Source organism: Bidens hawaiensis, unplaced genomic scaffold, assembly GCF_021521415.1.
Source record: "Bidens hawaiensis isolate Kalapana, Puna unplaced genomic scaffold, B.hawaiensis_p1.1 tig00019471_1, whole genome shotgun sequence".
In the NCBI taxonomy this organism is placed as follows: domain Eukaryota; kingdom Viridiplantae; phylum Streptophyta; class Magnoliopsida; order Asterales; family Asteraceae; genus Bidens; species Bidens hawaiensis.
The window spans coordinates 20,135-43,684 of record NW_027492959.1 but is presented as its reverse complement, the minus strand read 5'-3'; the positions used below and the strand labels follow the sequence as shown (position 1 = coordinate 43,684).

Here is a 23,550-nt window from a genome sequence, read left to right as displayed (position 1 = left end):
ACATGCAAAACTTAAAACTAATGAGGCAAACACTCCATGTGTACAGCCAACTGCACATGGAGATGAATGATGAATGAGTCACCACCGTGCTGTCCAACGGATCGCTGATTACGGGCTCATCAACGCTGACGTCAACGTGGGAGTATTGGGGGTATTTTTCTTCTCTTTTTTTTTCTTAACCTAAACCCTAGATTTCTTTTTATTTTTTCAATTCGGTATCATTGTGTGCTTCTACTTGGATTCATTTGGTTTTTAATTTCATATTAGGGTTCAGATTTAGTTATAGCAGAATATTTCCCTTGATGCATTTGAACTATGCTGTTAATGCCGAAAAATATCCGAAGGTTTCCGTTACCGATGTGGGATATCGGTAATTTTAATATCATGCAGAATTTATATACATAGCTATTTAACACCAACAGTTAACAAATTTACCTTTTGCAACTTCCAAAACACTAACGATCATAGCAAGTAGGAACTGATTAAGACTTAATACACTAAAAATTCATAATAAAGATTTAAAACATTCGTCAATGTTATCGGTACCAATATTTTATCAAGGGACCGATATTTTATCAAGGGTCAGATAGTTAACTTCTGTTAGCAAGGTAATGGGTACAACTCATTACATTCGTTGGATTCTCAGCATGATCTTAAGACATCTAGTTCGGTACCCAATCTTACTAAAAGCCACCCAGCATGAGTTATTAGAGTATGCTCTAGATTAGTTCTTAAAGCTAAACAATCAAGTTTGTAGTAGTTAGCATCTACTTGAACTTGAAAATAGCTTCATTTTTTTTCTTTTAATTAGACAGAAAGAATGTTTTAAAGTTAATGCACTTGGACAGATCTAGCGCAAACATGTGTTCCAACAGGCAACAGCTTATCTAACCTGCAGTGTAGGATATTATTTGGGACAGTGTTCTTTTTTAATTTTAAATGGATGAGTTTTTTATGCCTTTGTGTGTTTCAAATGCTTGCTGAAATTCTGATTGTGTGTGATTCCAACAACTGTTCATTTTCAGAAATTCAGAACTCAAATAGATGCATTGACGCTTGTACGTTTGTTGAGAGTTTGGTTTCACCTATGCCTGCAGCAGGTCTTGGAGATATATAGGTAATTTTTGCTCTTTTAACATGTTTTCCCTTTCCTATCAGTTGTAATAAACCATGCGCCGTGTGCTTCTATGTCTACTGTTATACGGAGTAACTTATATAAGTTTGCATGCAAATTGTGTTGTGACTTATCAGTAGAAGGAAGTTTTGTTTACTAACGAGACTACTTGCAACGGTAACATATTAGTTGGCTATTATTGTATATAATATGAGCATTTATAAATGGTTAACGCGCTGCAAATGATAAAAATGGAAAAGGTTGCCGTCAAGAAGAATACAAGTTTGATACATTTGATTCCAAATCCTCAAATAGTTATAATTTAATTGGACTCATAGGCCAATACCTGTATTCTTCTTGATGACAGTTTTATTTGAAATAAAATTACCTTATGTTAAAAAAAAATTCCAAATCCTCAAATAGTTATAATTTAATTGGACTCATAGTCCAATACTTATTTTCTGTACTGATTTCAATAATGAAAGCAGCATGTTTTAGGTTTGGCTTGATTTGCAATGGCACATGTGACATGTTAGGTTAATAATATTATTTATAGAAAAAATTAACTAACTTGGTGGTTTTTTTCTCTATAAATGCAGAGTCTGATATATACAAATTGTTTAATATATACAAATCTTGTTTGTGATGAAGAAAAGTATGATGAGTTTCTCTTCTTTTACATGTTGTTTATCAACTTGATGAATGCGGTTCTGGCTGAGTACCCGCAAGAAATTTGCAATTCCATTGTTAATGCTTTATAGAGTATATATATCATGTACCATCATTTTTCACTTAACAAACAGGTATATTTATTTAATTTATTTTAATCTTATTTTTGTTTTTGGTTTCCAAACACTCAAACAGGTGATGGTTTTAAAGCTATTACTTCGACAAAATGTAACAATGGTGATCTCTTATGGGACCCTCGCCTTATTTTCCAGACCTTACATGCACACTAATTATAAATTGCCAAGGAACCCAATGCGATCTCTTATGTATGAAGAAACCGCAATACTATGAAACATCACCAGTAGCCATTAGTAAACCACTAAGCCCATCACAAGACTTAAATGGTAAGTAACATCATATGTTTTAGTAGTTCTAATAATAATGAATCACTTGATGATATATAACACGTTGTTGCAGAATGTTTTGGAACATGTGGAGTAAGGTGTGAGCGACATCCGAACCAAGGCGTATGTCAACGAGACTGCGTAGTGTGCTGCAACCATTGCAACTGTATTCCTCCTGGTCAGTTTGGAAACAGGGAGTCCTGCGGCTCATGCTACGCGGACTTGAAAGACCAAGCTGGTAGACTAATGTGCCCTTGAAGACCATCTTTTATTAATTTCCAAGACCATATGAGGCACTTAATAATATATATATATATATATATATATATAATGGTCTTGCTGTTATTTTTTAGTTTCTCTTGTTTGCTGAATATTTATCCTTTAATGAATTGCACTACGTACTAAGAGTTGTTTCTGTGAAGAATTTTGTTTGTGTATGTTCGGCAGTTGGCTAGACCATCACACACTCTTTGTTAATAGGGCCATGTTTATTTGATAATTATAGCCCATTAGTTATACTAGTCCAATATATGGCCCAACAATCAAACCGGAAACCAGATATTTTAATGAAAGTAAACGAGTATGCACTCCCGCATCTCCCAACTCGTTAATATCTAATACTTGTTGGATCATCAAGTTAACCGAGTAACACTTAAATTATGTCGATAGCGCTAACATTAATAACACTAAGTGATGGTTAGCTGCCGCGAGTGTGAATATGAGATGAAGAATGAGAAGGCAATGATTAAGGGGATCGAGTATTTCTTGTATCTATACATATATATATATATAATAATATTTAGTACAAATTCATTACACTAATTAATAAGATTAAGAAAATGATTTAAATTTTATTAAAAAACACTACTATAAAAACGCCTATTAGCACCGGTCTAAAAAATTATTTACAACGGTGTGAGGTCCAACCATTAAAAGAGAATCTCTTAATGATTGTTAATAATAATAATAATAATAATAATAATAGGTTATTACCATTAAGAGACTATAAAAAGTCTCTTTTTCAATTTCAATCTTAAAAGAATGGTGTGCCCATTTGCCATCTCTAGTTATTTTACAATTAACTAATTCAACTAAAAAAATAATATAAAATAGATTAAAAATATAAAAAAAATAATAATAACATAATTGCATATAAATTGTCTTTGTTGGCTAAAAATTTATTTTGTTTTTTTTTATTATAAGAACAACTGAATTGTTTGAATAAATGAACAAAAATTAGATATATAGATGTTATATTGTTTGAATAGACCTGACCCGAATCACCAACACGAACCGAATTGCCGACCTGAAAATTTTTGGGTTCGTGACCCGAATCACCGACCCGACCCGAATCACCGACACGAACCGAATTGTCGACCCGAAAATTTTTGAGTTCGTGACTTCGTTCACCCCCGTGACTAAGCCCAAGCTTCGTCACTACTCTCATCGTTGACATTAAGATCGGTGATCCCAACTCCCCTACCACACCCATATCGTATATGTGCCATATTTTGTTATAAGGATATATGTGAGCGTTTTGACTCATTTATTTATAAACGGACTTTATCTATAACGTATAAACAAAAATAAAAAAGAATCAACCTAAAAGTAGATAGCTCTAATGACATAAAAGAGTCAAACGAACATAAAGTCAAGTGTATTTTAATTCATATATTATCTAAATCGTTCATTACATTAAAGTTGCACGCCTAACGGCACGAGGTTTATTTTAATGCAATAAAATCCTAATATATTTTTCGAGAAAATGTATGTTTGGCGTTTCCCCAGCCCGACTGGATAAGTTTTGAAATAAACAAATATTAACCGTTTGTTATTCATTCATTTGGCACCTTCAAGTTTAACAATTCTTTTACATAAAATATGTTTTTTTTAGTACTTTACATAAAATATGTTTATTTAGTACTTTAGTTGAATGTGGAGATGCACATATATTTTATATTTAGAAATACTTTATGTTGTCTATGTTTTGATATAAGTTTTATCGTAACTCTGTAAACCAATTTCACGTGGTGATTGCGTGGAAAGTTGGAGGTCTTGCGACAGATGGTGGCGGCCGGTGGGCCGTGGACCAGTGGTCATAAGTATATGAAGTATATCTTGGGTGAACTTGCATGAGAAAATCATAGGGGCTGTTTATACAAGCTGGGATTCGTGTCATCTATGAGGGTTATATTTGTAATTTCTTAGTTAGTTGTTGGTAATATATTGGTTTTTAAAAAAATTTCAGGTTTTATAAAGAAGACTTTTGAATATGATATTTTTTAAAACCACATTCTGTTGAGTTTGAGGGAGACTCGTTTTAAAATTTTAAAGACTTTTGTATTAGAAAAGTCAAATTTGGAGACCAAAATGTCAAATTAAGTTCGCAAATAAAGGCATCATACAATAGGGCATTTTAAAGGCAAAATTTTTACTTGTTTAAAAACATCACTTTCGTATGATATTAAATAGCGTTCCATTTTAATGTTTCATTTGCAAGTTATGATGAAATAATGAAAGTTTTCATAACAACCACTAGTGTATATTTCATTTATATACCTATAGTTTTATATAATGAAAATCTATGGATATATTTTAATCTTTTGATCTTATAATGTCAATATCAAAAAATTTTAATATATTAGTTTGAGAATATATATATATAAGTTATATTTATAAAACGTATATAAGTTATCGTTAAAGTCATAAACATTGTTCGGTTTAATAGTTGTGAAAGTTTGACAGATGTATCAAAAGAAAAGGAATAACACAAAATAGAACAAGGTGACATACCTAACTTTGGAATTTAACCTCCAAATAAGTGATGTTGTGGGTGTAAGTGTGTAACATCGAGTCATATAAAACATATATCGTTCTCTTTTTCCAAACACATAATATGTGAAATTCCTATCTCTCATCCATAGTTAATGTCTTCAAAACCTATTGATAATAATTGATATGTAAATCGATACTTAATGTGTTCAAAACCTGTTGATAATAATTGATATTTAAGTTGAATGATTTCTCATGTATGAGTATTTCTCATATGGAATCAATGGACATCAATATACGATTCTCTTAAGGTGTCCAAAACACCATGTTTGGGACTCATCGTTCATAAAGAGATATATCTCACAAATATAAATATAAGAGCGACTCTTATGCCATTCGCAACATTCAATCTCTCTCACCAAGTATGATTTTTTTTAATTGCTCTGGTTGAGATTTTTCGGAGGTCAATCATCTTTAGATTATCCTCACCCAAGCATGCTTAACGCAAAGTTTTCATATTATCCACAACAACTGCGTCCAAAACGTACTTGAAATATTCAAGGGTTGACGTTTCTTATGGCCCGATATCTCTACTATAAGCATAATAAAACTATGTGTAATTTGCCTAAATTGTCACAAACACCCCCATTTGGTATTCCTTGCCTTTGATGAGGGTTGCCAACTATTTTAAAATAACAATCAACAAAACAAGAGTGACTCTTACACCATCTGTGACATCGAGTTCTTGTACCGGCCATTATTGTTCCCTTTGCCTATGAGAAACTCACATGTTTGTCTTTTGTTGCCCCGATTAAGATTTCTTAGGAGATCATTCATCATTGGTTAACTCGTGCTCGGGTATGTTTGAATGCATAGTTTTTTTCTCACCCACATCCAATACACTCAAAACAAGGTGGTGATCCATTACCTGAATTACCTAAGGACATAAGGTGCAAGTATATGGTGTTGAACTACAAATACACATATCTAGGTTTATACTTTCATAGACCGTGACGTGTCGTATTACGTCATGCCGTCATGGTAATTGACCATCACAAGATGGTCTAGTAGTAAGGAGTCTAAAAGGTCTCTCGAGAGACCCTTGTTCAAACCTTCCTTAGGTAAACATGTTCGATGGTAATCACCGTTTAAAATAAAAGGTCATTACATTCGTTTGATTTAGTGTTGTGTCCTTTCATCCTGAAAAAGGAAATACAAGTCTTGCACGCCTATATGATCTTAGATCACATGGTGTGTTTTGTTCGAAATCATGTTTCAAATATATTGATATGGAATATTAAGTTTTAAACCTTTCTACACTCATTTGGTTTTAATGATGTGTGCCGGGAGTATATTTTGGGGTAACACCCAAGAATATAAAACAATAGTAAAAAACATTGTTTTCGATCAAAACATTGGTAATGATCAAATTAAATTATTGCAATTGGAGTTGTTTTTTTATTTTTTTTTATTTAATTGTATAAAAAACTTCTTCTAGACACTTGCATATATCCTTTTTATACGCAAATTATCATTTTAAAATTACAGATATATAATTTATTTTAAAATCTTATATATGCTACCCAAGTTAAAAAAATGTGACCATTCTTTTATATATTCAAGACTTGATTGAATATTATCATAAATTCTTTTAGTAGACATGTCTCTTAGAAACCCAGTCACAAACCTCAAACGGGATTTACACAGATAGTCTGTTATAAACTCTTACCATAAATTTTATAAATTTTCTTTCATGATAAAGTGTAATAATAAATCGAATGTCAGTTTAATCTTTAAAATAAGATGACCGTAAATATATTTGCATTTAAAATAGTGTGTGGATAGTTAGTTATATTATGAAATCAAATTCTAAAACCTTAATTGCATTAAATATTGATTTTAAACACATTTTGATGTTTTGGAAAATAAGGTATCTGTTTTGTATTTGATCCATATTCTACTATTCTAGAAGACAATAATTAGTATTTGGATTATATTGACAATGTATTAAAACATCAAGGGTTTAAATGACAGTTTCATAAATCCTGAGGGTGGTAAGTTTTGTGTTGGGTGCTTTTAATGCCATATATCTAAAGATTCAACATTAAACGTCTTTTCAGTCATCTTTGGGTTGGTTTTTCTTTTTCTTTATTTTCAAAATACCATTTCTTTTATTTTAATCATTTTTTAAATTTCGTTTACCATACTTTGCACCTTAATTTGCGGGAACCTGTCAACGGTAACACGTTCAATTTGTCGAAATTTAGTGACTTGTCAAAATATCCTAGTTTTAAATTTAATAATTTTAATTTAATGTGACAATCTGCCACTTCATTGTAGTTTTCTTGAATTAAGGTTTTGTCTTGGAAATTTTAAACAATCAGTATAAATTATAACGACTAATGAATATGTTTGATGCATTATCAAATTTAAGTAGTAAACTAAGAGAGTAACCCACTTATTTATAGTGTTAGACAGATATAATAAGAATTAGAAAGATAGTTCATCAAATAATTGTCATATGCATCATAATAAAAAAAAGCAACTATATGTAATTAGATGAGATGATTCTCTTTGCTCCATACACTGATTATGTTTCAAAATGTCCATCTTTTTATTATTAATTAAAATTTAAACTGTAATTGATATATATATATATATATAATATAATTACATGGTTTTATCATATTTTGTTCAACATTGATTTCAAAAAACCTACCTTTTCTTTAATATTGCGTTCATAGCCATATGTGATGGGAAGTCTATGAACTAGGTTGAGTTGGCACGACACACTGATCGATGTTCCGTGACAAGAACAGGAAAATTTCCGAGAGTATGAGCTCGACTGTAGTGGTTCTTCTCACGTCCAATGTGGAGTCGGTTATATGGGTTACTTGGTTATGGCATCAACCTCGTGATTGGACCAAATTATAAATTTAAGTTTTCTTTTATTTCAAAAAATTCTTTTATTGCCTCACATACGACTTCAAATTCCACATTGTATTTGTTCGCATACTCCATATTTCCCAACATTCTAAATCTATGTTTAAAACTAAACTATTTCACATCTTATTTTGTATTTTTATATAGATAATAGATTTTTTTGAACCGCATACATAAATAGTAATGTCATTTTCTATAAACCTGTCCGACCAATAAGACCATGACTCGTTTCGTTACAAAAACGTTTATTTAAATTTTGGGCCATGGAAAATAAATATGAATGACACGTTGTGATTGAAACCAATTTATGAAAGTACATTTTGTATGGACCTAGAAGTTACTGAACTCAAAACCAAGCGTTATTCTTTCAAAAACATTATCCTAACGTTTTATTATTTTTTATTCTTTTAATCATCAACAAAAAAAATTATATTAAGAGATTTTCCCTATTTGCATTCCTATAGTTAATATCGATCGTGTGTGGATGGAGCTTTACGGGGCGTTATGTGTTATGTGACGCCACGTCATCATAGAGTTTTTATGGTTAAAATGGGTGTAATGGATTAAGCCCATACTAATCATTATCTCTTTATTATTAATATTATTATTGATTAAAAATAATAAAATAAACCAATCCACCAATCAAACCAACATTTTCCCCCACCCGGCGCTATGTGGGAAGCGCCCCAGGGGCGGTGTTCTTTGCACTATAGGGGCTCCATGGGGTGGGGTAACGCCCCACTACACATGGTCTTATAGCATGCGGTCAATGTGTCACTAAAAGTCAAAATGATACACTTGAGTGAGTCCATGTGATTTGAAAACAGGTGCACTTTGAGTTCCTTATACTAACGACCGTTGGGTATTCCATCCATTTAGTGGTTTAATAACCAATCTATCCCTCTCGTACGTTTACCAACGTCTGATATATATTTCCACCGTCATCTTGCGCCAGGCCATCCAATTAGACCTTCCACCCAACCATTCATCTTCGCCCAGACCATCGAACACACCAAGTTGATTATTCAGAGCCCTAATGTTGCAATTCCTATCTTCATATTTGACACAATCGAGGTCACACGCTTACGATCAATCAATTGAAATGCACTTGTGGTGTAGGGAACTACTATAAGACTACTGGACAGATGCAATCTCGAGTCAAAAATTCTTGTGTTGTGCAAGTCTTTCAATTATTCAACTTTCTCATTCATTGATGACTGTTAATGTTAATTTTAGCGGTGCATTGTGCGCTAGCTATATAACCACTGCGACAAAATAAGTTAAATTTTGTTTATTAACTATCTTGAATTGAAAACATTAAGCGGTTAAATCAACATTCATAATACTGATGTTGACATTCCAGATTGTGCAAAATTTATCAAGTCAGGTTTCAAACCTGAGATAGAGGATCCCATCTCCCGAGTGTTAAAAATAAACAATCTTAACCTTTTCTATTTTAACGGCCAACAAAAACAATTTTATTAATCATCTTAAAATTTAAAATCAAAACCATTTAGCGGTTAATTTAACATCCGTACATTTAGTTATGCCTTTTTATAACCGTACCTCACTTCACTCTTCCCCACTAGTATAAAACATTAGCCCACTCTCCATCCATTCAAACCACCAACATCGCCGCCGCAACTACTTTTTCCGTCCACTCTTCATAACTAACTCTAAACCACCTTCTCGAAATCAACATATTATTATTATTTTCATTATTATTCTCTACACCAACCGTTATTTCTAGATCTGAAATCAGGTATTCATAGTTTTAGTTTTGCTTAATCCACTACTCCATTATTATTATTATTATTATTATTATTATTATTATTATTATTATTCACATGTGTTATATTTACGGAACATGAATTCATTCCGTATTAGTCAATTCTCGTGACTAACAAACGGAATGTTTCTGTTTGCAGCTTTCTGTAAAAGCGAACATAATTTTTATTTGTATTTGTATTTGTATTTATATTTGTATTTGAATCCGTTTACTGCAATTGTTGTTTTGAATTTGAATTTGAATTTTGGAATTAGGGGGTAAGAATGGGGCGAGTAGGAAGAGATTGGACTCAGATCTACGCGATATACGGAATGGAGGATTGGCACACGCCGATTTTTCATGCGGTGCTGTTTTCGGGTTCTTCGATTGTGTTCTTGTTGTACTTCAACTGGATCTGCTACTCGTTCGAGTTGATATCTCCGTCGGTATGGTTAATAAACTCTTAAGTGTGTGTAAATGATGGCGTAGTTGTTAATTGTGTGTTTTTTATATTGATAATTGTAATTACGGGTTTATATTTTATAATATGTGGAGTTATGTAGTTAACCCGTATTTACATCAACCGTTTTGACCAAAAATTTCAAAGTTTACACTGCCTGGATATTATTGGCCGGACAATCGTTTTGACAAAAATTTTCAACTTTACACCGCTCAAATTTTGGCCGGACAACTGTTTTGACAAAAAATTTCAAACTTTACACCACTCGGATATTGGCCGGACAAACCCTAAAGATTCAAAACTAATTTTCGTTTCGGCCCTTTTTCTAAATTATATAAAAAATGAAAAAATCTAACGGATTTTGGCCAAAATTTTCAAAGTTTAGTTGTCACAACTACCATAGGAATACGGTTCCAATGATGCTCTAACCAATAATTTTCAAAGTATGATTTTTTTTGTTAAAACAGCCGCCTGAGTGTTTTGTGTATGGCCGTCTGAATATTGTTTGAACAACCATCTAAATGTTGTTCAAATAGCTATTCTGGTTAATAATTTTCAAAGTTTGATTTTCTTGTCACAACGGTCATCTGATTGTTTTATGTACGGTTGTTTGATATTGTGTTATTAGATTGGGATGGTGTAGCTATAGCATGAACCATTTACTAATTACATTTGTGTCTATTAGGTATTCTCCGGTAACATTGCGAGATTCGCCGCAGGATTCACCGGCTCCTTCATGGCTCTCTCCGCCGTTTGCCTATTCTACGCCGCCGGCAACATGTTCTACTCCTCAGTCGCCTTACGCTGGGACATGGCCCAGCGTATGGTTAGTGCGGTCAACGACTGGTCCTCAGTCAAGACCGTGCTAGACGTAGGCTGCAGCCGCGGCATCCTACTCAACGCGGTCGCCATGGAACTAAAAAAAGAAGGCAGTTCGGGCCGCGTCGTCGGTTTAGACCAAAAACACAACCTTATCCACATTAAAAACCGCGGCAATGGAAGGCGTGCAAGAATACGTCACGTGCCGTGAAGGCGATGCAAGACGCCTTCCATTCCCAGACAACTACTTTGACGTAGTTGTCTCGGCCGGGTTTGTGCACAAAGTTGGGAAGGAATTTGGCCCTAAAACCGCGGCCGCATCCGCGGATGCGGGTGGTTGGTGAGGTGGTTAGGGTGTTAAAAGAAGGTGGTGGAGGGGTAGTGTGGGACCTAGTACATGTACCGGAGTATGTACTCCGTTTACAAGAGTTAAAAATGGAAGACATTAGAGTGTCTGAAAGAGTAACGGCGTTTATGGTCAACAGTCATATTGTGTCATTCCGTAAGCCTAGTCAGCACGTAATGGGTCCCACTGGAGTGAGATTGGATTGGAGATTCAATAATATGTTTTAGAAAAATAGAAAATAATATAATATTATCCTAAGTTTATTTTTCCTTTTTTTTAATGGAAAATATAATACCCATATATAATATATAATATAAAATATAAATATATAAATTCTGGTGAAGCAAAGTGGAACCAGATATTATGATAATAAAAGCTTTGTCTTGGTTTTAATATATTGCAGAAAACAGTCAAAAAATCGACTGTTTTATGTAAAAAAGAGCATTGATTAGGTTCGACGAAGAAAAAGGGTTTCTTTGCCGACGACTGTCTAGCGTGAGAAGTAGAACTAGTAAAGTGGTTTTGATGTAAACGGGGCTCTAAATTGGCCTTGCCATGGTTGTAATCTAGTATTTATAAAGTTAAGAATGTGGTGCTAGTAATGTATTGTTGTTGTATGTAAATATGTGTTTATAATAAAAAATGGACCTCGTTTTAGAATGGAAAATAACGTGTATTATTATTATTTTCTTGAGTGAAATTGAAGGAAAGTGATATTGATGAATATGAGGCCCTAAATTGTCTACGTTTGATTTGAATGTAGTGAGGTGTGATGGGCATTAAATGGCCTCTCCATGTGATATGATTGCTACCCACATGACAATATCATCACCGTATCAAGCCAACCTTAATGCGTATATACGCGTATATACATGTAGTTAATACTAATTAATAAAATCAATTAAATTAAACCAACCTCAATGCGTATGTACAAATAATAAATACTAGATTAAACAACTTCAATGCGTATATACATGAGTAAATACTAAATCAAACCCACATGACATCAGGTGAAGAAAAGGAAATCAAACCAACCTCAATGTGTATATACATGTAGTAAATATACTAAATACATACATATACAAATTCATGTGTAGTACATACACATATACTTGTATCACACGCACGTTATATTTTCGCCTTGTTTTAGGAGTAACTTTGTAAAAAGTAAGAAAAAAATGTCTCATGCATATATGCATTATAAGAAAAGAAAATGACGGGTTAATCTGACGTAATTGGAAGTGAATTTGAATTCGAAACGTTTTGAATTGGATTTGATTCGAAAAACCCGAATAAAAGTCAAAAGTAATAAATAATATGCACAAAATAAGTAAAATTGGTATATTTATGTTCAAATTTATGAAATTCGTATTTTATTTGGTTCTAGTAAGTACGACAAATCATAAATTCAATTCGGATAAGAAACTTGTTCGAATATCCAAAACCCAAGTTCGACTTTGTTCAGTTTTCGAAACCCGAATTAAAATTCCGTTTGCATTTTGGATATATTAACTCAGATTTGAATAAGTGAAGCTCCTACCCGATGAATGAGAACAACCCAAAAGATAGCTTTTTTTACACCTTGCAAAAATTTCATATTAATAGGATTTGTTAACAAAAAAAGATGTTTTCATAAGTGATATTTCGTCCTACATACTATAAGGCATTTTGAACAAATTGATTGTGGATAATAAATTTTACAATGCAATGTGACTCAACAACAGCAATCCATGAGAAGTAACTTTCTAGGCATTTTTTTTTGTTTTTTTTTACCGGTCAAACATACTTTCTACTCGAAACCTACTCTACTTCTAAAATCATAACAATTGCATTTCGTAGGAGTTGAATCCACAACCACTTGATTAAATGAATTTGTAACCACTTGATTAAAATCACAACCATTTTACATTTTTTACTACCAAAATATTCCATTGAAAATTTTTTATTTGAACAATAAAATACAATAAATTTGTAAGCTATTCCTTAATCCAGATAAAATAAAAATTAGAGAAAAGGGTGTGAGGATTAGATTCACAGTTTATAATATTTGATGATTAAATGCACAATTAATTATCTCAATATTTATATGAACATAGAATATTACAGTATTAATATTTTTATTAACCCATGTTACTTGATCCAAATGGTGAATATTTTTATTGTTATGGATGACTTAAATAGTTAAATGTATATAAATCTATCACTTGAATATGTACTATTAAAAGAGTTAAAGAGGTAAGACATTTCTTTTTGTACTAATAATGTTTCCTTACATTTACTAACACTAGCTGTGATAAATATTATGTCCTGCTGCATAAATTGATATAACTTCAACGATTCTTTAATTTTCTTTTTATTTTTTTAGTACACACCCGGGATCACCCTTGCAAATGGATCACACTTTCGCCCGAATAGGAGTAGCAAAATGTGATGACCCGGCTTACCCACTCAGGAGAAGCCCACAACTGGGAAAAAAACCTCGTAACTCAACTTGAAACAAAATATCAACTTTATATTATTAAAACCGATAGGAAAATATATGTATGAATAAGTAATTATTAGGCGGTGTTAAAAAAAGAAGCAATTATCGGGCATGACAATCTTGACCCACCATCTCAAAAATGGATTGATATGGATCATTTTTTAAAAAGGGTACTGATTATACTTTTCATTTGAATAATAGATTGTTGCGTTATTGTATGCATAACGACAAACAATTGTCCGTAGTTATATACATACGTTGCATAATTATATATATATATGATTAGTACTTATAACTTGTAATTACACAAACACAAATTTTATTCGACTATAATACACAAGTCATATCGTAATAATTTCATACATTTTACACGGAAAAAACTAACATATAGAGAAACAGACCCCTCTCTATACATAATAATACTCCATTGTGTAAAGGTGAAATAGGTTTTAAATGATGTTTAAAGAAAAAAATTAAATGATGTTTAAAGAGGCACAACCCCATCATAGAGGTGAGATTATGGAGGTGAGATTATGAGAATGCATAGGGTTAAATGATTATGTCAAACTTACTAATTATTATCCCATTATAATAACAAGTTCTTTTAAAAATTTCAAATTATTTACTTTTAAAAATGAAATTATTAAACCAGTTTTGATATAAAGAAATATGCTTTGATAGCTTCATTTTCAATATTTTCTTAATTGACTGTACAACATTTGAATATGACAAAAGTAAAGATTAGTCCCTACCCATTTTTAAAAGTTACAAGGAATTAGAGATTTGGATTTGAAACTCATGATCTTGTCTCTAAATATTCATACATTGTGTCACTTTAGTGTATCTGCCTTAATTCATGCATAGAATATACATATGTTATTAGCAAAGATACATGTTTAAGAAACTCGAAAGATGTTTATTAGGTTGGTCACTAACGTTCCAAATATACCGATACAAGAGTAACATCCATCTTATACACAACAAAAAATGTACATGAAAAGCAATTAATCTACTATATAAATTTAATAAATGAATAAACAATGTTCTTGCATTATTTATGATTCTGTAACGAACCCTTGTCGCGTATATCCCACCAAAAAATACTAGGACTTTTCTTACATCAATGTGGAATGCAAAATGATGAGCTCAAAGGTGGAGGCAAGACACACACTAAATGTGGGCCCGCCGGGTTGCAACATATGTGGGCCCGGTTGACATTTGGCAAGTGGAGTTGTGGAGGTCTTACATGCCCAGCAGCTAATGGCACACACATTATTGATATCTCAATTCTTGCACCTATCACATTCCAACAAATATTAATTACATATTGTTACGTCAGTAACTAAGATCTGACCCGACCCACTAACAGACTTATAGAAAGTGATACGAAATCACCTTGTTTTGAGGAGAGAGGGGCATGGCCTCGTTTCCTTCCGGCAAACATCCAATTCTTGGAGTTCGCGTTGACTTCATATAATAACTCGTCCTTTAAGTCAAAACTGGTCAAACTTTCAACTCTCCATTTGAATGTGACAACTTGACCAACTGTAAGACCGTTCGAAGGTAAAGGAAGAAAAGCGACGGCTAATAACGGCTCCGGCACGGGCCGTTGTAAAGTAAGACCACTTTTGAATGTTAAAAATGTGTCATCCTTTTCGGGTCCTTCGGGTTTTAGAGATAGAGGGGTGTGAGATCCATGATATCTATCCCCGCTAATTTCATATTTTATATTTATTATTGTATCACGATGCACCACTACCTCGTCATCTGTAAAAAAAAGAGTCACGCAAATGGTTATTCTAATAGATTATTAAACTAAAGGTAAAAAACGTCCTAGAAGTTCATAGGTTGTCACCTCATTCGTCCTTTCCACTAATTGGTGTTACCGTGTTAACGTTTTCTATTACTTTTTTTAAAAATGACCATTTTCCCCTACTTTTACAACTAAAGAACAAACTTTGTAAGTTTCACACTTTCACAGTTTTTAAAAATGGTTAATTAATTACTAAATAAAAATTAAAAATATAAAATATAGTGATAAAAATAATAAAAAGGAAAATAAAAAAGAAGAAAGAATAAAAGGGCAAAGTGGTCATTTAAAAAAACTAACAGAAAAGGTTAACACCAGTTAGCAGAAAGAGAAAAAATCGTGACAACATATGAGCTTCAAGGCCGGTTTTTGTACTTATTTAAGTTAAATGACTCGATATACAAGTTACCTCAAATATATATGAAGAAAGGTACAATTTACTCTTAAACTAATATTTTGACTGTTTAACCAATCAGATGACGCCACATAAACTCAAAAGGCGAGCATCTCGACCTCAAGAATGTAGGGTCCACGTGACGTCTTTTGATTATAATCAAATGACTGTTTAGATAATGATAATGTGATAAGAAATCAACTAACTACCTTCATTGCCTTCATTAGTTGTAGCTTCAAGTGATATACCAAACAATATTCCAGATTTAGATGTCGGAGGAACGACCAATGGGAACATGCCAGATGTCGGTCTACCATCACCTCGTCCAGCGTGAGAAAAACCGTCTTGTAAATCCAATGAAACATCATGTATAGTTAATGTAGCCTTCACTTGTGACTGCAATATCACCTGCAAAAACACCAAAACTTTTAACTCTAATTATAACTATATTTTCATTTCTGAAATGTTAATATTTAATAAACAAACCTGTAAAAACAAAGAACCATCACTGCCATGGTCGGTGACTTGTGTGCTGACGTGGAACGGGTCGTTGAAAAGAACTGGTATAGTCCTGTAAATAACCACAATATTAAACGGGCTAGTCATGTTTTGACTATATATATTACGAGTCAAAGCGGGCTATAAACCTTTTCAATATTTGATTACGTGACACTCCAAATTCAAGTTTTAGAGCTAAAGTCCTCAGTCCATTAGCAATGTTTGGTCTTTGGGTTGAAAATACACCTAAAGAAAAGTCAAAGTAGATTGTTAAGTAGTCAACAAAAGTCAAAGTAGAATATTAAGCAGTCTACAAAAGCCAAATAGAACATTAAGGTGTCAACAAAAGTTAAAATATATTCTTAAGGAATATTAAAGTCAAAATAGATTATTAAGGAGTCAACAAAAGTCAATATAGGAGATTAATTGTCAAAAAAGTCTAAATAGATTATGAAGTAGTCAACAAAAAAGTCAAACAAGATTATTAAGTAGTCAACAAAAGTCAAAACAGATTATTAAGCGGTCAATCAAAGTCAAAATAAATTATTAAGTAGTCAACAAAAGTCAAACCAGAATATTAAGTAGTCAACAAAAGTCAAAATATTTGATTAAATAGTCAACAAAAGTCAAAAGTCAAAGAAGTAACTAAAACCTGCTGATGTTCCTTTTGGCAGTCCATCACTAATGGCACAAACTGGAATCCATAAAATGGTAGTTATACTGCTGGCCCAGTCTGGTAACTCTATGCAACCATTTGTAAGATTAAGTTGACAAATGTTATTATCGTTATCGACACGTTTCTCGATTTCAATGGCACGTGATTCCTCGATCTTTAATGACGGCCCCACGTCAATGTGTAAACGGGCTCCCTTGAGGGAGTAGTTTAATGGCTTGATAACGATCCCGACCCATTGAGGCCTGTTTATTAATAATGCGGACGAGACTGCGGGATATAGGTCCACAAGGGATCTTGGTTTGAACACCTAAATATTTATTAAAAAATGTGTTTGAATAAAAAAGTGTTTCAGAGTCAACCCAACCCGATACCGTTTTGACCCAGAAAAGCAGGATTAATACCGTCAATATAGGCTTAACGGGCTTATCAAAACCGATATCACCACTATGCGCGGGCCCACCTTTTGAGAAACCATGAGACCTGAATCTTAAATGACCAATCTGCCCTGTAAGAACACCCAACACATACGAGCCCGGTTTCTGCGCAGGCAACGTAAGAGCAATAGTATTCCGACCCGTATTCAACACTGTAACACCACTGCTCTTAATCGCCTAAAAAATGTTAAAAAAAATATTCACTATACAAATTTGTTTAAAAAATTGTAGTAATTAACTAATGATCATTTACCATTACCTTAACGCGTTCATCCGCATTATGTGTCGATTTCAATGTAAGACTAAGTGTTTCAAGAGTAATATCATCAGGAAACTCACTGCATATAGTCAAAGTCAACGTGCCCGGATCCCCGTCACACAGCTCCATTGGTGGGCCGGTGTCAGCCGAATATGTTATCAATGATGACACGTCTAACGGGTTCGGGTCAACCATTTCAGTTTGTGCAAGACTAACTAACTCTGACTGAAACACTTGGCGTTCTTTGACCGAGAACAAGTTTTTATCTAAAGAAAGTAATCTCACACACGATGATAAGTAACTGGGCTTATCGTTTAATATTTTCTGGCATTCGGCTAGATTTGGAAGCACGTCTGCTAACAAGTCTTGCCACCCGTCACCAGCATAAAGAGCACACACTTTTTCATATGAACTTGCAGCCTGTTCATAGTTTTTGTGTTTGAAGTAAACGGACGCGATTTCACCATCGAAAACGACTCCATGTCTTTTCCACCATGCATGGTAAAAGTTATCAGCAGCTCCCTTTGATAGATCCAGATATTTTTTCTGTTGAAAGCGCGTATCATAATTATTTAGATATTTTAAAAGAGACTGGAAAAAGAACTAAACTTGAAATCTCAGACAAACCCATAATGGGCCTGTGGATCGGCCCACATTATGGATTTCGTCTTTATGATTTAAAAGTAATTGATATAGTCCCCAACCACCTAGTTTGCTTTCGTAATTGGTTCTTGGGTCAAGCAAGATTACTATTTTGCCCTTTTTAAAAGTTACACATTAACCCTCTACAATTTTATGTTTTCAAACATTACAGTTTTAACCCCTAATGTTTATTACAAACAACAAGGGTTAAAATGTAGCTTCTAAAAAGGGCAACATAGTAATTTTACCAGACCATTTATGAAAGGAAACTAGGTGGTTGGGGACTATATCAATTACTTTTAAACCGTAACGACGAAATCCATAACTTTGGTGAAACATATGATAAGTATCTTAGACCTCAAACTCCTCTAAAGATGATAAACATTTCCATAAATCAGGATCGGTAATAGTCGCACGAAGAGCGTGTTCAGCAGCCACAAAAATTTCCGCAAGTTTCTTGGTATCAACCGAGCTCTCAGTTTTCAGAAGAGGAGACGGTTCAAGAGACAACTGTTTACTTTGAATACCAAAGTGCTTGGCTCTTGGAGTAACTTGAAGAATTAACTGTAACTTATATAGTTTAATCATTTCATGTTATAATAAAATATCATTTAATAATTAAATTTTATATAAATTATAAAAGATAATACCTTTTCTTTTTCAAGAACCTCAGATGAAGCATCAGAGGGAAGTGAAGGCCATTCTGCAGGCATAGGCCAAGGTAACATGCTAAGTGAAGCACTACATGTACAAAAAAAAATATTTTGAAATTTATTATTTCGATTTTTTTAAAATGTAAAAAATAGTGAGTGAAAAATTACCTGTTGAGTGGACTTCTTTCAATATCCGATCCGAACCCGATTAGGTATGCAAGCCGCATGATCTGCCAAACGTTCATGATATGGCCCGTTTAAAAAATTTAGCATAAAAGCAAACGATAATATTCTCTTTCTAGTATGCATAATATGGCATGTTTATAAAACTACCTTAACTCGGGATAAAGTATATAACTCAGCCCGTATACGATAATATTCTCTTTCTACATCCGGTGCTATTTGACCGTCTCTATAATGGTCAGCGGTTGCATTGATCAAGCTCAAACATGAAGTTAGGACCCAAACTTCCCTCAAGCAGAAAGGCAAATTACTCTGAAAATAAATGATAAATTAGATATTATTACGAGTAACTGACGGTCAACGGTTGCATTGACCAACCTCGTGACGAGCCAAAGTTTCTGAGAAACTGACTATAAATGAGAAACCTCTTGATGCAACGTCAAACGGACGTTGTAGATCAAACAAAAGCTGCATAAACCGGCCCGTTAGCAACTGGTTTAAGTATATTAAGTTAAAGCATTAGATTACCTTAGCTTGACAGGCAAATAGATATTGATGGAACTCAAACTCTCTAAAGGAAGTTTCTTGAACGATCTGTGTTAGTTGTTTGTTGTTACGGCTTAGCATCGCGGATTGATCGTCTCCATGCTCCTTTCCACCAAAATCTCTATTTCTGTCTACATTTTTAACTATACCATGCAAAAATAATAATAAAAATAAAAAAATATTAATAATAATTATAAAAATTCAGTATTGATTAATTAACATTTTATTTGAGACATTAAGCACCTGTATCCAAGTAAAAGAACTCTATGTGATCATATTCGCGTAACGAATCCTCAGGAAGATTAGCCATCTCTAACATGAATGCCAGGCATTCTTTGAGGATGAAAAAGTCACAAAAGCTCCAAGTGGGCGATAACCGTTGTTCATTGTGCTTACGAATCTCGTCCTCGTAGAACTGGACGCGTCTGTCGAGAGTGTTTCGGATGCACTCCATGGTTTTGAGTTCAAAATCTTCCCAAAAGGGTTCTTCACTGTCAAATAAGTCAAACTTGCAGCACCTGGTCAACCATGTAGTTTTTCGACAGATATTAAAGTCTTTTCATGTTCAAAAGCACCTAGAGTAGCCATGAATCCATGATGCAAACAAGCCCAACCCAACCCGTTTTGACTCATAACCGAACCTGGCCCGTTTTGACCCATTACCCAACCAACCTGATTTGACCCGCTACCCAAACCTGCCCGTACCCAAACCGGCCTGTTTTGACCCACTACCCAACTCAGCTTGATTAACCCATAACTCAACCAGCCTGTTTTAGCCCATTATCTGACCCAACCATTACTCTGTCCAGCCTGTTCTGACCCATTACCCAATCTGGCCCATTTTGACATATTACCCAACCCGGCCCGTTTGACCAATTACCCAAACCTGCCCGTTTTGACATCATCACCCAACCCGGATCGTTTTGACCCACTACCCAACGCGTCCTGTTTAACCCATTGGCCATTTCTCAACCAACCTGATTTGGCCCATTACCTGACCCAACCCATTACCCAAACCTGGCCGTTTAGACACATCATCCAACCCGGCTCGTTTTGACTAACTACCCAACTCGGCCTGTTTGACCTATTACTCAACCAACCTATTTTGGCCCATTATCCGACCCAGCCATTATCCAGCCCTATCTGTTTTGACCCATTACCCAATCTTGCCCGTTTTGACTCATTACCCACCCGGCCCGTTTGACCCATTACCCAACTTGATTTGACTCATTACCTGACCTCGCCCACTTTTATCAATTACCCAAACCTGCCCATTAAGACACATCACCCCAGCGGCCCGTTTTGACCCACTACCTAACTCGGCCTGTTTAACCCATTACTCAACCAACCTGTTTTGGCCCATTACCCGACCCAACTCATTACCCAAACCTGGCCGTTTAGACACATCATCCAACCCGGCCCGTTTTGACCCACTACCCAACTCGGCCTGTTTAACCCTTTACTTAACCAACCTGTTTTGGCTTATCAACCGACCCAACCCATTAACCAGTCTGGCCTGCTTTGACCCATTATCCAACCCGGTCCATTTTGCCCCATTACCCAACCCTGCCTGTTTTGACCCATCACCCAACTCATCAAATACAATCCATTGAATATACCTATCTCTCCTTCTTGAATTGAAATCAACTTCAAGTCTGGCATAAACCTTCTTTTCCATCTTGCTCACGGGGTCCTTGTCCGATTTAGCTTTGGACACAAACACAATGAACCACTCCTCCTCATTTTGCAAAATTAACTTCAGACGTGGTTTTAGTACCGTCTTGAACTCGTCTAGATCCTACATCAACATTTTGTCATTTTCAACCAACTTTTCGATAAAAAAATATATGCTTCTATTCAAATGTAGCTAGTTAATTACTGTAAGTTGAATAAAGCTGTATGGCATTCGAATGTGTAGTGTCAAGGCAACATGGATGACACGGATACGACCAAGTGTGACTTTGTAAGTGTTAGATTGAGCCATGATAAGTATATTTCCTAGAAACACCAAGTCACCACCATTCTCAAAACCGTCGGCCTTCTCGATCATATCTCACCCGAACCCTGATCCCCACCGATGATCACATCAAGTGGGACCGTAATGAAGACTATGTTTGTGCTTGCATCAATGCAACCCTTGACCCTTACATTGCCCATCTCGCCGTAGGTATCACCACTGCCACCGAACTTTAGTCCATAATCGAAACCACCTTCTTCCATCAAGTTTATGCCAAAATTTCCCAATACAAAACTCAATTCCAACTACTCTAAACAAAATATTCTACTGGCCGGCCAGTAGAATATTTTGTTTAGAGTAGTTGGAGTTGAATTTTGTATTAAATTTTTTGGCATAAACTTTTGATCGAAGAAGGTGGTTTCGATTATGGACCAAAGTTCGGTGGTTGTGGTGATACCTACGGTGGGATGAGCATTGGAAGGGTAAAGGGTTGCATTGATGCAAGCACAAACATAGTCGTCATTTCGGTCCCACACATTGTGATCATTGGTGGGGACAGGTTCAGGTGAGATATGATCGAGAATACCGATGATATTGGGGGGGGGGGGGTTAGAGACGTGTTACCACTACAGTTTGTCATATTCAGATTACATATAATTAGTTTACAATGAACAAGCTATATATAACAAGAGATAAACTAGAACACTAGTAAATGAATCAAACCATAACCGACGGTCTAGCTTCGGTCAAGCGATAACCGACGACATACATTTAATGTGAACATTAATAGCACTTAACAGTTACCTCACATGCTACAAGAACCACAGTTGCATATGGTTCTTGAAAACAAAAGTACAGTTGATTCTGCGGGACCCGGCTCTTGATCCTTGAATCAGTAGTTAACAAAAACTCAGCTTGTAGGTTATCCACAGTGACCGGATACCGGTTTTTGTTGTGTAATGTAGCTCGTTGGAACGGAAGGCGTTCGTCGAATTTGTCCTTGACAAGAGGCCATAAATCACTCACATCTTTCACTAAAATTATTATAAATTTAATATTTGGTTAGTAATATTAATATGTTATGAATCTAGAAACAAAACAATATTAATGAATGTTGCATATATATGTATATATATATATATATACCGGCAATCATGAGAGCATCACATGAAATCTTGATGGACTGTAACTGAGCTAACAAGTTTGCCATGTATGAATGTGAGGGTGGATTTGGGTAACCGGAATGTGGTGTTTGATGACGGTGATGAATCAGTCGTCAAGTGGCTTCATGGGCGTACTTTCAGATCAATGCATGACTTGTTCTTGGGTTTCTTTAACGGTTTTTGGTGTGTGTGTTTTGGGACAGTTTTTGAGAATTAATTTTTGTAAAGAATATGAATATGCATGGCCCATTTGATTGGTTTGATATTATCATTATTAACTTTTTTTTTTCTTAACTGTGATCAAAACCGGTTCCGAGTATATTCGGGTATCTGATCGGATTTTCCAGGTTTTTTTCGGGTTTTGGGTATCCGTTCCCGCGGGTATGGTATGGTCGGGTCCGGTTTCGAGTAGGAACTGCTAGATCAGGTCCGGAACCGATTTATTTGTGCACCTCTACCTTATTCTATTTGGACAAGAGACCATCAACATAGTAAATATAACTTACACTTACATTACTCTATAAGTTATTTATAAGATATAAAAAAAGTTATGGCTAA

General features: G+C 34.5%; 1 protein-coding gene and 1 pseudogene across 5 annotated transcripts; one reads left to right on the top strand and one right to left on the bottom strand.

The window, feature by feature from the left end:
- Nucleotides 1–9,522: 9,522 nt before the first annotated feature.
- Nucleotides 9,523–11,662, top strand: LOC143558434 (uncharacterized; annotated as a pseudogene). The gene is made up of 3 exons (XR_013139740.1): nucleotides 9,523–9,664; nucleotides 9,946–10,116; nucleotides 10,816–11,662. The product of XR_013139740.1 is annotated as an uncharacterized LOC143558434 (transcript).
- A 3,069-nt stretch (nucleotides 11,663–14,731) lies between these two features.
- On the bottom strand, nucleotides 14,732–23,039 carry LOC143558433 (trafficking protein particle complex II-specific subunit 130 homolog). Of its 4 annotated transcripts, none has more exons than XM_077047272.1 (18): nucleotides 22,976–23,039; nucleotides 22,634–22,863; nucleotides 21,492–21,670; nucleotides 20,116–20,390; nucleotides 19,855–20,015; nucleotides 19,705–19,794; nucleotides 19,477–19,638; nucleotides 19,312–19,373; nucleotides 19,141–19,231; nucleotides 18,848–19,054; nucleotides 17,849–18,394; nucleotides 17,557–17,766; nucleotides 17,132–17,462; nucleotides 16,629–16,725; nucleotides 16,468–16,552; nucleotides 16,188–16,389; nucleotides 15,173–15,532; nucleotides 14,732–15,073 (listed from the first exon to the last, which is right to left on the bottom strand). In XM_077047272.1, exons 1-18 carry the CDS (start codon nucleotides 23,037–23,039, stop codon nucleotides 14,898–14,900), a joined length of 3,528 nt encoding a protein of 1,175 aa, XP_076903387.1. In that variant the 3' UTR covers nucleotides 14,732–14,897. The 4 variants fall into 4 exon arrangements, with proteins under 4 accessions (XP_076903387.1, XP_076903385.1, XP_076903386.1 ...); XM_077047270.1 differs by having other exon boundaries at nucleotides 15,173–15,544; nucleotides 16,191–16,389; XM_077047271.1 differs by having other exon boundaries at nucleotides 15,173–15,544; nucleotides 16,200–16,389.
- Between the last annotated feature and the right edge of the window lie 511 nt (nucleotides 23,040–23,550).